We start from the raw sequence: 14,443 nt of genomic DNA, 5'->3' as shown, positions 1-14,443 counted from the left end.
AAGTTGGACTACCTCCACTGGCAGAAGGCCTGTCTTACCATGGCCACCTGGTGGCTATTTCAAAGCACCAACCAGAGAAACATTATATTCAGTTTGCATAGAGTAATCATTGCATTCTCTATTTAATTACCTGGAGATCATGAAGCTCTGAAGTCATATAACAACTAGCAATCTTCCAGCCACGAAACCGCTGTTGGTTCCCCATTTGTAACAAGAAGTCAACGTCAAGTTATTTGTCATGCAATGAATACACAAACAGGTAACAGGTAAAAGGTAGGTATTTTTATCTCCTACATGAACATTATGACTTCAGGTGTTTGCAGGGGAAAAGGGTTCATATGCTTTTTGACAGCCGATGCTGTTTCTTTTTAATTATCCCGACTTTAAAGAAACTGGGAAAACACTTACCTTGCACAGGTTTTTGTGACTCACTGTGGGAATATTTTCTTCTTTCATTCTGGTGCTCACAAGTGCTTTTAATGTCTCAGTACAAGCCCAAACAAGGTCATGATTCATCCTCATTTTAGTAATTATGCATTCAACAGCGATTCCAAAAGAAACTGCAAAGCACATTCCCACCTTGTATCCTATTTGCCATTGAAATCAGTCAGATGTTTTCAGAAAATGGTAACTTTTATGTCAAAAGTTACTGAAACCAAAGTCGCATCATTCACTGAAAACATCCTTGTTTCCAGAGGTTTGTGTATAAAAATACCCGGTATTCATGTTTTAAGAGGCTTGGTACCACTTTTCAACCCATAACATAAATTTCAACTCTATCACATACACGAAAAACACTCCATGCTATGTCATTTTCTAATTTAGTGTAAGTCAATGGGCGAAAATAATGATCACAATGAGCCTATTTGTCTAATTTTTAAAACATATTTATATTTTAATATTTTTTCTCTTTTCTAACTTTATAGAGGTTAATATTGACAATAGTCTTACGTTGTTGATATGACAAACAAAAGGAATGCAGCACATGACCGACAGGCCTTGTTGGCTCATGCCATGTTGACACCTGGAGGTTGTGTCTGATGAGCGTGTTCTCTGTGAGTGATGTTTGGGGGGCGTGACACGGACATGAGATAATTCACACCAGCAAATCATCTGAGGCGTTTTCTGAGACAGGCTTCCTTTTTTACACACAACCGGATGACGCTGTGTTCAATTTATGTGAACAATGACTCATCTGAAACAGACAGGCCAATGAATAGTGGTCTGATTCATGCTCTGTGGGGGCTCAGTGTCTGTCTGAGGCAATAATCAACAGCTACAGAGATCACAGTTCCAGAAGGATTGTTTATTGTCGGTCTGTCATTTTGTTTGTCAGAGAAATCCAGACATACTGTGCTTTACCGGGACAGTATTACAAACTCCCTTTATGATCAATACATTTTTGTTAGACATGTATGTATGAAGTATGAATTATAAATTTCCCCCATCCCATAGACGATTTTAACAAAGTATACCATACCAACCAATGGCAGCATTTTAAAGTCTCTTTGAGTCAATTCTTGTCAAAATATTTCAAATAGTTGCCATTTTCATCTACTCCAGGTTTACATTTTAAAAGGAGAGAAAATGATATCAAATTCAAATCCAGCCTTATTTGAACTACTTCACAAGACCTCATCATGATTAATGTGTTAATAATGGGAATTCTCGTCTTTAATCTGATATTGTCACATGATCTAGAAAGGATGCAGTACAGTTATTATGTTATTAAAAAAGAAGCCCAGTGTGGATAAAACAAATACTGTATAACGGTTCAAAAAACCTGAAGACTGTAGATTACATTGGCTACTACTTCTTCTTCTGTGGTTGTATGAGATTGAGTCGCTCCATCTATTTCACCTATAATCAAAATGTAGTTCATGGTTATTTATACACTTTAAAGGAAAAATCAAACATAATTTGCTTTCATACAGAATTTGTTGAGAAGGTTGCTATAGGCTGCACAGTAAATATTAAACACCTTGGCTTGGCTTTATCAAAAGGGAACAAAATTCCACCTACCAGCACCTGTAGAGTGAGATGTTATGTCTCATTTGTTGAATCCATATTAAATTACTATTCAGTGTTTCAACAAGGTGGTTATATAAGAAAGTAGCTGTTAGCTGAAATTAAAAAAATGGAGTGCGGTCAAATTTAGGCATGATTAAGGGCATGGTCGCTTTGCGTGACAGGTCAGAGCCCTAACAGGTCGTCAGCTGCCAGTTTGCTCAACTGTGTCATTATGCAAACCGGCCTGCACACCTCAATATTTTTTGTAGCCGGGAGATATGTTTGGTCGTCACTGCAAACATGGTGAAGGCCGGACCCACCCACTTCAGACTTCCAAAAACCAACGGGTGACTTTACGGCGTCCATGTTTTATACAGTCTATGTACAAGGCATGACAGTTATTTTCTTCATTCCATCTAACTCTTGGCTAGTAAGCAAATGTTGAAATAGTGTTTTGAGTGATATGGTAGAAACAGGGACACTATTAAGAAATGGTTACCTCCTCTAGCTCGCCACTGCTCCAGGACTTGTGCCCAGACTGCATGCAATGCCACATCAAGAGCCCATACCCAGCATCAGATCTGCAGACAGGCAGGGTGGGAGAGACAAACAGAGGAAATGCAGAGATTGTGAAAGGTGAAAGGGTGACAGCCCGGACAGGGGGGGGGAGTGTGTGAGAGAGTATTGTGTGTATAGGTGAAACTGGAGCCACGCGCACACGCAGAGTATCTGCGTAGAGCTTCTCTGAATATTATTTTAATTTTATACCATTCTAAACTTGATTGTTCAGTGGTTTTCAGAGAGAGAGAGAGAGAGAGAGAGAGAGAGAGAGAGAGAGACGAAGCTGAAAATGTGGTTCCAATCACTCACAAAGATGCTTTTGTTCCATAGCTGGGGCCCTCTCTCTCTCACCCTCTCTCTCTCACTCTCTCTCTCTCTCTCGCCCTTCTTTCCCAACGCCCCCTCTGTCTCGCTCTTCCACACAGAAAGCATAGCACTCCATATTTGCCCCTTTCTCACTCACAACTCATCTGAGGTGTCTTGGGTAGAAAGATTATATCTGAGACAGAAAGATCATCAAAATTGGAGGCTGGTTATTTAAAAACCACAACAACATCAATCCCGCATTTTTAAAAGTTGTACATGTTCGACATTGACGTTGCAAACTGTACTATCCCATCAACTCAACATTATTCTGTGCACTTTTTTGGTTTGGGAATATGGGAGTGCCCACGTTGTTGTGTGTCGTCGCTACCATTGTTTTGAAATGCAGGTTGTATGTTCTTGTTTGTAAAATATATTTGTCTGAATCAAATAATATGATTCATTTGATCATTGCTTAGCAAAGTGTAGTATCATTAGTTAGTGTAGTATCATTGCCTTTTCCATTGACGGGGTTGAGGGCAAATACATATTTCCTTATTTGGTCTATTATCAAATCTTCAATGTGCAGCTCCGTTTGTGCACAAGAATATTTGTTTATCTTAACACATTTTATCTTAAAAAGGTCAGTAGTTGTTAATGTAGACAGTCCAAGCAATGACAGTGAGGTGAAGTCAAGATAAACAAAACACAATGTTGTACTTGCATGTGCCTTAAATATCAGTTATTTTTTTCTGTAAAAACAAAGAAAAGACAAAGAAATAGACGATTTGAAAAGCAGGCCCATGTGGATGCACGCAGCTGCAGATAGGTATGTTGTGTTGTTTTAAGAGAGTCAGTATTCTGTTCGGGGGACAGCATGCTTCTTCAGCCAAAATGCTAGCATGTCTTTCAGTAAATTTATTTTGTGACTCACAGATTCTGCCTGGACCTCACTGTTCTCCATGGTGGAACGAGCAGCCCTCCACACATACAAACACACAGACAAACACACACAACATGCACAAAAACGCACGCACACACACATACACACACAGAAACTCACACATGCATATTGAGTTTGCATTGTAAGTCAATGTACATGCACAGAAAAGCAGATACTTAAACACATCCAGGTTTGCAGACATACAACATAAACACTATTCCTTACTCTGCCCAGACAAGCATTAAGAAATATATGTAGTGCTTAATGCCAAAGACTATTGTGTCATGCCAAGAATAACCTATATGTGTGTAGCCATGCACCCTGGCTCACCTTGTGCAAGTATATACTAACTTTCTGCTCAGTATTCATGATGTGTGCATGCCAGTGTGTTCCTGTTTGCGTGTGCATGTGTGTCTGCAATAAGTTTAAGATTGGGTCCCTCCCAAAAACAAATGTCACAGGGATTTTCTCCCAGCCGACTAACTCAGAAGTTCACTAAAAGCACAAGATTAAACAAAGTTTTAACCTTCCAAATACATCCAGCCGGTTTCCATATTTTCTCCCTGGGGCAACACATCCATCATGCATGCAGAGCAAAGGTTGAAAGATCAGCTGCAGGGCATGCGCTAAACCTGCACGGTAAAGCGATACAGGTGAGGAGAAGGAAAAACAGAGCAGTGCAGGTGAGTAAAGGAAAAGCACAGATAGTTCACAGAAACCAGCTTCTTCTGTATTTAGTACCCGTTCTATAACCGAATACAACTTCAGCCACCTGCAGCCATGTGATTCATGCTGTCCGACAAACAACAGGTAGGTCAATCAGTGTCTGTTCTTCACTCTCTGGCCCACCCTGTTGGTTGGACTATGTCAGTGGACCACAGCGATGTTTGTTGCTGGGTTTGTGTTTATAAGATGCTGCTTGTGTTGTCCGGTTTGTTTACTCCTCCTTGTGGCCACTTCATGCATCACAACACAGGCCGACTTCTCTGAAGGCCTTGTGTTGATGCGATGGCCTGAACTCCAACTATAACCTTTTGAGCAGTAGTTTTGTCGTTTCATCGGGCATACATGTCAAATTAGTATTTACTAACTACTTCACGGCACTGGCACGAAGGAATGATTTAATACATTGTTCAAATACTGTACATGTTTATATATTTTTCTATGTGAACAGTTTTTACTAAAAAAAAAGAATGTTCTATTGAAAAGCTTAGCTATTCCATCCATCCATCTTCAAAGCCGCTTAACTTTCATAAAGGGTCATGGGGAGGCAGATAACATTGGGCGGGGTACACCCTAGATTAATTGACATCCACATCCCCACACCTGCAGGCTATTTAGAGTCACCAATCAGCCTAATCCCCAGAGCATGTCTTTGGATTGGGAGGAAGCCGGAGAACCTGAAGAGAACCCACACAGAAATGCTGCTGGGTGGAGTCAAAAAACACAGGACCTTCCTGCTGTGAGGAGACATTGCTAACCACCACTCCACCGTGCTATGGTGCCTTATTTTACTTTTACCTTACGTTTTGCTTAAATTATAAACTGTCCTCGAAACCATCTGCAATGCCCTCACCAACCTGGGTCCCCCAAACCCGGGATGATGGGCGTTTTCAGGTGTCACCCTTTCTCTTTGAAAATCATCAATAAACCACATCCAAAATACTACCACATCGTCATCAAACCTGCATCTACAAACTTGCCCCCATGGTATCTATTTACTTTTTACAGTATGACCTAACAATAAGCTAAAATTGATGAAAACTCATTCTGCACATACTGCACATGCCACTTTAACTGCAATTCATCACTTTGTCACTTGTCACTTTGTCTCTTGTCTGTTACTTGTTTGTTAGTGCACTTTATGCTTAATACTTTTCTTTTTAACTTTTTAATATTTAAAATTTGTTTAACTTTATTCCCTTGTTTTTTACTAACCCATAGCCTTAGCCTTATTCTTACTAACCCATTGCATTAGCATTTCATTCCACTTTATTTTATTACCTGTGCACTGTTGTCTTGTCTGTCTACTGTCGCGCACTAACCGCCAAGACAAATTCCTTGTATGTTTGACATATTTTGGCTAATAAATGTATCCTGATCCTGATTCCTGATTCATTATTCAGAACAGTTTCCTTGATTGGTTTTCCTTAATTATAGTGGTTAGAGACAGCAGGAGTCGAGAGCACAAGAAAATGTAGTTGTATTTAATATTAAGTATATCAAGCCATTTTCAGTTTGTGTTTTTATTTTTCCATAGCCTGATATACAGTGGGGAGTATTTTGCAGGTTTTCCCAAGCATAGGAGTCTGTCATTTTTATCATAGGTGCTCTTCAACTGTGAGTGACGGAAATCCAGAAAATCACATTGTAGGATTTCCCAAAATTTTTTTTGCAGTTTCATTGCATGACATAAGTACATATGACATACGTACATATCAGAAGAAGAGCCAAGCATAATATTTGGTACAGAAACCAGAAATAGAGCTTTTTTGTCTGAACTCTACTCGTCGTGTTTGGAGGAAGAAGAAGGATGAGTACAACCTCAAGAACACCATCCCAACTGTGAAGCACTTTGACAGACAGGTGTGTGGACGACTGATAGGGCGACGCGCGATTGCGATAACTTAAGACAAATTAAATCTTTTAAAATTCTAGCGGGCACTTAGTAAAAAGTCAAGCATGTCGATTTAAGTATGCTTTTCTGCAAAGGGGACAGGTCGACTGCACCGTATTGAGGGGAGGATGAATGGGGCCATGTATCGTGAGATCTTGGCCAACAACCTCCTTCCCTCAGTAAGAGCATTGAAGATGGGTCGTGGCTGGGTCTTCCAGCATGGCAACGACCTGAAACACACAGCCAGGGCAACTAAGGAGTGGCTCCACAAGAAGCATCTCAAGGTCCTGGAGTGGCTCAGCCTGTCTCCAGACCTGAACCCAATAGAAGATCTTTGGGGGGAACTAAAAGTCTGTGTTGCCCAGCGACATCCGGAGCCACTCCTTAGTTGCCCTGGTTGTGTGTTTCAGGTCGTTGTCATGCTGGAAGACCGACCTGACCGACATGCACTAAACTGCCAAATATTTTTTTAGAAATCATACGATTTGATTTTCTGGATTTTTGTTTTAGATTCCGTCACTCACAGTTGAAGAGTACCTATGATAAAACGTAAGACTCCTACATGCTTTGTAAGTGGGAAAACCTGCAAAATATATATCAAAACCTGAATGAGGTCTAACAAGGTCAAATTAAGCAGTATTCCAGAAGAGAAAAGCAGACTTGAATACATTTGACATTCTTCCTATACATCTTCCTATTGTCTTGTGAACCCTTTTGTGGTCCAACAAGTTGGGAACCGCGCTGCTCTTTATCTCTCGAGAAAGAAACAACAATAACTCTGCGAAAGACAGTGTAATAAGTATTTTATTGCATTTTATAATGCCATTGTCAATAATTAGTACAGATTACATGCAACTAGACCTACTGTACAGTTTTTTATTGTCTGCATGGACAGACACAAGAAGATTCAGGTTACAAATACACAGATATATGTGTGTGTTTTTATACAGCATGAAGGAAAGGGCAGTGACTGGCATTACATGGCTACCCGGGGTGGAGGGTTAGAGGGCTGGGCTTCAATTTCTGTCTAAAGCCACGAACCAGTCCCTGTTCCCGCCTCTTCCTCGGGTCACACTTTAAAAATAACAAGAAACAGAACAAAAACCAGAGGATAAAGAGAGGTAAACAGGTAAACTGAAACTAAGAAACCATACAGAGAGTCACTGCTGAAAATGTACACACATTCCTTAGGTTTAACCAGAGGAGAGCTGAAGTGGTGGTTCCATCCGATTCTGTCTACTTAATAATACCGTCAGGCAATGCATCCACTTTGAGAGTCCCTTTCCTCTCACGTGACACCTCAGAACTGTCCAATCACAAGTCAGGATTTGGGTTCCCTGTGTCCTTTGAGTCAATCACCAGCCAATAGGATGCAGGCTGGTCCTACAACACCATTACATGGATGTAAGAGAGATTACAGCTATCAGTAAAGGTGAGTGAAGTCGATGGAGACTTTTGGAAGTAGCTTGGTTTTGTTTGGTTAAAGTTGTGACATTGGTTTGGTTGCAGTTTGGTTACAGTTCAGGAGTTTGGACTAAGCAAATGGCTGCTTTCAATGCCTTTGGTAGTCAGACGATGAGCTGCATCTCTGAGAGCCATTCCCCGTTTTGGTATCGGGACTATGCAAGAGGAATATCAAAAATGCAACAGTGTCAGGCTTTGATCTGCCTCTTTGGGACTGGGAAATGAGGTTTGTGACTGGTCACCACCAGCCAGGTTTGTGACTCAGTGACACCCCCATAGCGCCTGCAGATGATTGACAGCTCCGTGGGTCGGAGTTCAGCATGGGAATGACAGGGGTCAGGGGTCAGAGGGAGGGGTCACAGGGAGCTGGGACACATATTGGCACCTGAGAGGACCAATAACCATATCTTTCTAGAGCTCCGCTGTTTTTTTTTAAAGCAAGAGAGGGGCTACATATTCTTACATTTTTTCTCTTTTTCTTTTCAGAGGTTTTGGTCCTGTCTTTGAGAAAAAGTCCTTCTGAGGTATCAATACATAATAGTTTGTTTTCCATTTGTTTTTTTCTTTCCTTAAAAATGCATAAATGCAGTACAGAGACAAAAAAGTATCAAAATAGACCTAGCTAAGATAAATATACAAACAGGTGTTACCTAAACCACTGATCTAACTTTTATTCTTTTACATTTTTTAGAGATAATACACTTAAAAAAAACAGCGTCCCAGACGTTTTATGAAGAACTGAAAAATGGAAACAAAAAAACAAAGCAAAACTAATAAACTGAGATACCTGCAGCACTTATGATAAATACATATACTTCAGCATTAGCAGTACAGTATAGGAATCAGAGCTGAAAGCTTTACAATAGCTAAACAGGTGCAGAAAAAAAGAAAAGTAAAATTAAAAAGACAAAATGGGAAAGAATGCCCTGGAGAGATAAGTCAAGCATTATTATACAAGAATACATTGTGTTATGCCAAGCTGGAGAAAGAACAGAAGTGTTACATGGTGACCTGTGAACATCTTTATAAAACAGCTTTGTTTACAGGTGTACCTTAAAGCACAAGTCAGAGATCATTGTTGTATTGTATGCTGCAGTTCCTCTTAGTTTGGATATTACTAGTCGTGATGAGTATCATTTTGCTTGAGTCAGTCCTCTCGGTGTCTCTGCGAGTGTTTTGGGCCAAGTGGGTGCTGCTCTGTTGTTGGTCTTTGGATATCTGGATGGTCAGAGCCTCCGTTGCACTAACCCATAGCCCCGCTTCTATGCTTCTGGTAAACCCCTATGTGTGTGTGTGTGTGTGTGTGTTTGTGTGAGGGATGCGGCACTGTAATAGTGACACACTTTGAGACGTAGAGAGTGCTTTAGATGTGGTTTAAGGAGAGGTAGTCATTTTGAATTCCATGGAAAGCAAAACATCTCTATGTTTTTGGGCTCAAGCAGATGTATTAGGGAGTCCGGATCACCAAATAACATTTGTTTTGTCAGTAATACGGTAAGTGTAAGAACAGTTTTGGCATTCCTTATTATCATTGAGGAAGAATGGAGGAAAAGAAAATATTTAAGAGAGTTCAGTCTCCCATTGGCTATGCGTTGAACTGTTTTGAAAAGGAGGTAGTGTTATTTTTGGTTTTATATCTTGTTTCAAGATGTCAGTCTGCCACTTTGTACTTTATTAGAAATCAGTCTGCAATGTGACAGGAAACTGTCCTGTTTGAACACAAAGTCGTCACAAAGATTCTGTCATTAAATAAGAAAATCGAGCAAGAGATAGTATGAAAATATGAACCAGACTTTCCATACATGACGTCCCTTAGATGTTTTCCTCTTACATTGGTATATTTTCTCTATTATTCTGAGTGGTTCCCTCTATATTGTAATATATATGTTTTGGAATAACTCATCCATGTTCCGAGATGTGACCTTTAAAACCACATCACACTTCCTCTTCCTGCAAATACTACATACAGACCAAGAGGGTGTGTTTGTTCCCTAGAATGGAAAAAATGTTTGTTACGACATCACCAGAAAAGGTATCCTGTAAAGCGAAAAGTGTTTAAGTTCCTCACAAGTGCCTAATTTTTAGTCCTGCTCATACAGCAGTAGGGCCAGTCGGAGGATTGTGTTTGAAACACAGTTCAGCCTGAGGGTGGGAGACAGGGTTTCACCTCTAAGTGCTTTTTTTCTTATTTCTTTCTTTTTGTTTTTCAGAGGAACTGTGCGAGGTGTGATAATACAAATGTTTGGCCTCTTACCAAATGTGAGTCATTCAGAACTGCTTATCATGTAAAAGCTTTGATGTCTCCAAGATTTTGTTTGCTCAACACACTTTGGTTTTTCGGAATGGCGTGCACTGTAGGTCGTGTATAATTTGAACACAATGGCTATATGAATACAATAACAAGAATTCAAACTCCTGGTTTGTTGTGTTTTGGCCAATTCTTTAAGAGGAAAATTGAAAAGGGAAAAAAATAAAACTACAGGGTTTTTGGTTTTCTACATTTCTTTGGTTACCTGTAACAAAAATAAAAGGGGAATAAGCAGATAATAGATTAAAATAAATGTTAAATTTGGTATGGCACTGTAGAGAAAAGTAATGATTTTTACGCTCAAGGAAAACGAAAAACAAAGAATAAATCTCATGTGCTATTCCTTTCACACAAACTCACACAGTGAATTGAATTCTACACATTAACTATCACAGCCATAGAGCAATGAGCTGAAGCTGAGCAGAGTCGCCTCATTTGGTGTCCCACGGAAAGAATTCCCCTTTAGCGTTTATCAATTTGGACACAGTTCCAGGCAGAACCTTTGTGGGATGAGGTATTCTCTGACTGCAGTAATAATATATATATATATATATATATATATATATATATATATATATATATATATATATATATATATATATTTTAAGCATTACTGATATTTCTCAACTAAATTCACAACCAAAAACAAGAGAATGAGAGATATTTAAAAACAAGATTCAGCTGTTAAATAATCTGTCTGGATAATGGCAACTTTAAGTGCTATTTCCAATTCCTCGCCTGCTACACTTGGGTACAGAAAGGGAAGGGCAGAAGTGAAGGCCGGGTATTACAAGTTGGGACAATACTGCGCTTTCTTTTTTGTATGCCAATACTCATTTGGAATGGTGTGAACAGCCAAAGTAATCAAACAATTTACAACACAAAAGTAAAAAACAGCATCCTTGAAGAGGTACGTCTAAAGAGAACGCCACCGTGGAAATATTGATCCTCAAAAATAAACAATGATAATAACATCAAATAAAAAAGGAAATGACAAAAGCTACCACACTTTTTTTTTCTTGTTATATTCCATAATCATGAACAGTTTTCTTTTTTTGTCACAATATTTCTGTAGACGCTTCCTCCCTCGTTTCTCTCTGCTTCCCCTCTTCTCTTCTCATGTCTTCCAAGCTCATCACTCTCTGCAGACAGAGGAGGATAAAAGGACAGCACCAAATGGTCCTTGTCCTGCCGTCCTTTCGGGGTGGGGATGGGAAGGGATGGAGGTGCGGTGGGAAAACATCTTTTCTCTCAGTTAGAAGCAAAGAGTTTAAAAGATGTTCCTCACTAAGTGTCTTGCTGGGGGGCAGAAGTTTGGACAGGGACCAGAGCCACGGCCTTGCCATGGGCTCACACACCGACCCGGAGACCGGAGCCAGCTCTGCACAAGTGTTGGAGCACTGCTGAGCTATGAAAGCACTCTTGCTTCCTTACTTCCTTCCCATATTGAAGCCTTACAGTTTCATTTAAATTTAAACCAAAGAAATTGAAGAAGCAAGTGATTGACTCAAAGAGGGGGAAGAAGGAGAGGTGCACATCTGCACAGCCCCTGGTGACTGCTCCAAACCTATATACACATGATCCTCTGTGTGCGTGTGTGTCTTTCTCTCTCCTTCAAACACACACACACACACACGTGTGTCTTCTCAACTGATAAAACAGCCAGGCTGCCCGAGACAACAGCGAGGAGGGTGTATGCAGAGTGGTCGGGCAAGGAGGAGAGTGTGCGTCCTAACTTCTAAGGGGCTCTTCGCACAGGTTGGTCTCTACGCACAGGCTGATTAGACCAGGGAGGATGATGAGAAATGGTTTGACAAGTTAATGAGTGTAAATGTTTGTGTGTGTGTGTGTGTGTGTGTGTGTGTGTGTGTGTGTGTGTGTGTGTGTTTGTGCGCGTGTGTATGGATTGAGTGGTGTTACACCTCTGAGCCAAGTGTTGAAAAAGAAACACAGGGAGGTAAAGTAGTGCTCCACAGTCTGTTTTTATGCGTCTGAAAGTATCATCTAACCCTGTTTGGAGTTTCTCAATGTTGTCCGTGGTTCCTTGCATTTTCTTAAAAACAAAACAAAAAAAACATTCTCTTTTTTTCTCTCTTTTCTTTGAAGTGTACTGAAGCTATCTTTTCCTCTTTATGCTGACGAGGGGGCTCTGGGATTGATCTCGTCCCTCTGGTCAACCTGGGATCGGTCCTACTCCAGCTCCTCAGTGGGGAGATCCTCCTCCAGGTCACGTTCGTCACTCGGCAGTGGCAGGTTGCGTGTGACGCCGGCCAGGAGGGATACTGACCGACTGTCGTCCTCCAGCTCAGTGGGCTCCTCCTTCACATGCACCTGGTGGCTGCAGGAGAGTGCAAGCAGCTGTTAGCAGGGCGAGGGGCAGAGTTTTAGAGTTATTTCAGAATGTAACGCGTGCTATCCAGGTAGGTTTGTTGTTGCTTTTGGAAATGCATGTGTGCTGTCACTCATTAACAATCAAGTTTATTCAAGTTGAGGCAACTAGAAAGAATGTCTGTCACGGTTATAGTTTGTAGTTTGTGAACATACAACATGTGTGTCAGTGAATTGTTTTGATTGTCCAGTTATTAGGGGTGTAACGATTCATTTTAACAACGATTCGATTCGAATCGCGATTCATGGTTGCCGATTCGATTCATGGACGATCTGGGTTAATTTAGAACGATTCGATTCGATTCGATTTAGTGACTTGAAATCGATTCAGTAACTTTACTGGACAGTGCAGGCAAAGTTTCTGAGATCCCTGTTGTTTCTTGTAAGGAAATCAGGTTTAAATTAATAATGGATATTATAAAGTATCGATACAATCGATTATGTACCATTTCAATCGATTTGTAATCAATATATGTCGTCCGGAATGCCGATTTGCGGAGCACAGATCGATTCAGTTGGATCGCAGGAATATCGATATTAATTGATTCAGTGAATGAATCGTTACACCCCTACCAGTTATGCAAAATGATCTCACACTAAACTAAAATAAAATAAAATCAGTTATCTTCTCTAGAGATGTTAATATTTGTATCTCTATCACAACTCCAGCATATAGATTTATATCATCATATACTATAAAGATGGTCAACGCTGGGAGAAAAAGACTGGCCCTACACCTTCTGTTTTGTTTATTTGAGGGTGCATGCGAGTACCTGTACTGGTGAGGGCTCAGCGTGGGGCTGCAGCTCCCGTTACTGTTGACCTGCTCCACAGTAGAGCTGACATCATCGTGGCCCACATGCAGCATGTTGAGGCTGGCCGCAGATGGGGTCATCAGGGAAGGGCTGTTCAGCAAGGACAGACTGCTCTCCGCCAGAGCCGCCTGCACACAAACACACAACGTGGTCCAGTCACATTAAATGGAGGCTGGACACTAGCTAATCTTAAATGATAATGGCAGCAGGCGTATGCAAGGTAATACATGTATGCGGTATGGGTGGGTCAACGTAGCGCAGGAGTAGAGAAGGTAGACAGGTTTGAGCCCCGGCTGCTCCATGTCCCAAATATGTCCCAAGTGTCCCTGAGCAAGACACCTAACCCCTAATTGCTCCCCAGGCAAAAATGTAAAAAAGCCATGGGTTAAAAATGCAATGTAAATCGCTTTGGATAAAAGCGTCAGCTAAATGACCTGTAATGTAATACAGTGATCTGACCACTACAACCAGATATGTTGAAACATCTACATTACATTTACATGTTTCTTATTCATTTAACCTGTGTTTGTAGATTCCCCATAACCTACATGTTAAACATAGTAGAATATGTGGTCACAGGCACAGTGGATGTTGGACAGTTTTTCTTTGGCAGTGCTGAGAGCTCTTCAATACGGAGCACATTGGAATCCACTGTCTTGCTTGTGAACCTGACAAACCACTAGGGGGCACTTGAATACAGTGAATCACGGCTCGTGATTGTGCTTTTAAGTCATAAGCGCGTGTGTGTTCACAAGAGAGTCACAACAGGAATGTTAAGCAAGACTGATCCACAGCCTCAACTAAGACGCACGGTAAAACATCAACGTCTGCAGAGGAGAACAACTGAATCAACAGGGGCAGCTTCGTTCACGGCTCGCATCCAGCTGTTCTCAGACGAGGCAGTTTGAACACTCGCTAAGAGACTCACTCCACATCCCCGCTCACACAGGAGGGGGAAAGAAAGACCAGGGGAAGGGAATTCTCACTATGCTAAGAGATGGATTATCTGGGCCAGGCAATATTTTTATGCGGTA

At 40.9% G+C, this 14,443-nt stretch overlaps 1 protein-coding gene across 4 annotated transcripts in view; it reads right to left on the bottom strand.

The window, feature by feature from the left end:
* Positions 1 to 7,220: 7,220 nt before the first annotated feature.
* foxp4 (forkhead box P4) overlaps positions 7,221 to 14,443 on the bottom strand; it is an 87,659-nt gene continuing 80,436 nt past the window's right edge. For 2 of the 4 annotated variants that reach the window (XM_040203460.2, XM_040203459.2), the window contains exons 17-18: positions 13,368 to 13,537; positions 7,221 to 12,544 (exon numbers count right to left, since the gene is read on the bottom strand). In XM_040203460.2, coding sequence (XP_040059394.2) covers positions 12,397 to 12,544; positions 13,368 to 13,537 — 318 coding nt within the window. In that variant the 3' untranslated portion in view covers positions 7,221 to 12,396. Of the gene's footprint in view, positions 12,565 to 13,367; positions 13,538 to 14,443 lie in introns of all 4 variants that reach the window. The other 2 variants (XM_078092216.1, XM_040203461.2) reach the window with 1 other exon arrangement.

This window comes from Gasterosteus aculeatus, chromosome 17, assembly GCF_964276395.1.
Source record: "Gasterosteus aculeatus chromosome 17, fGasAcu3.hap1.1, whole genome shotgun sequence".
Taxonomy (NCBI): Eukaryota; Metazoa; Chordata; class Actinopteri; order Perciformes; family Gasterosteidae; genus Gasterosteus; species Gasterosteus aculeatus.
This window is presented reverse-complemented; position numbering and strand designations above follow the sequence as displayed.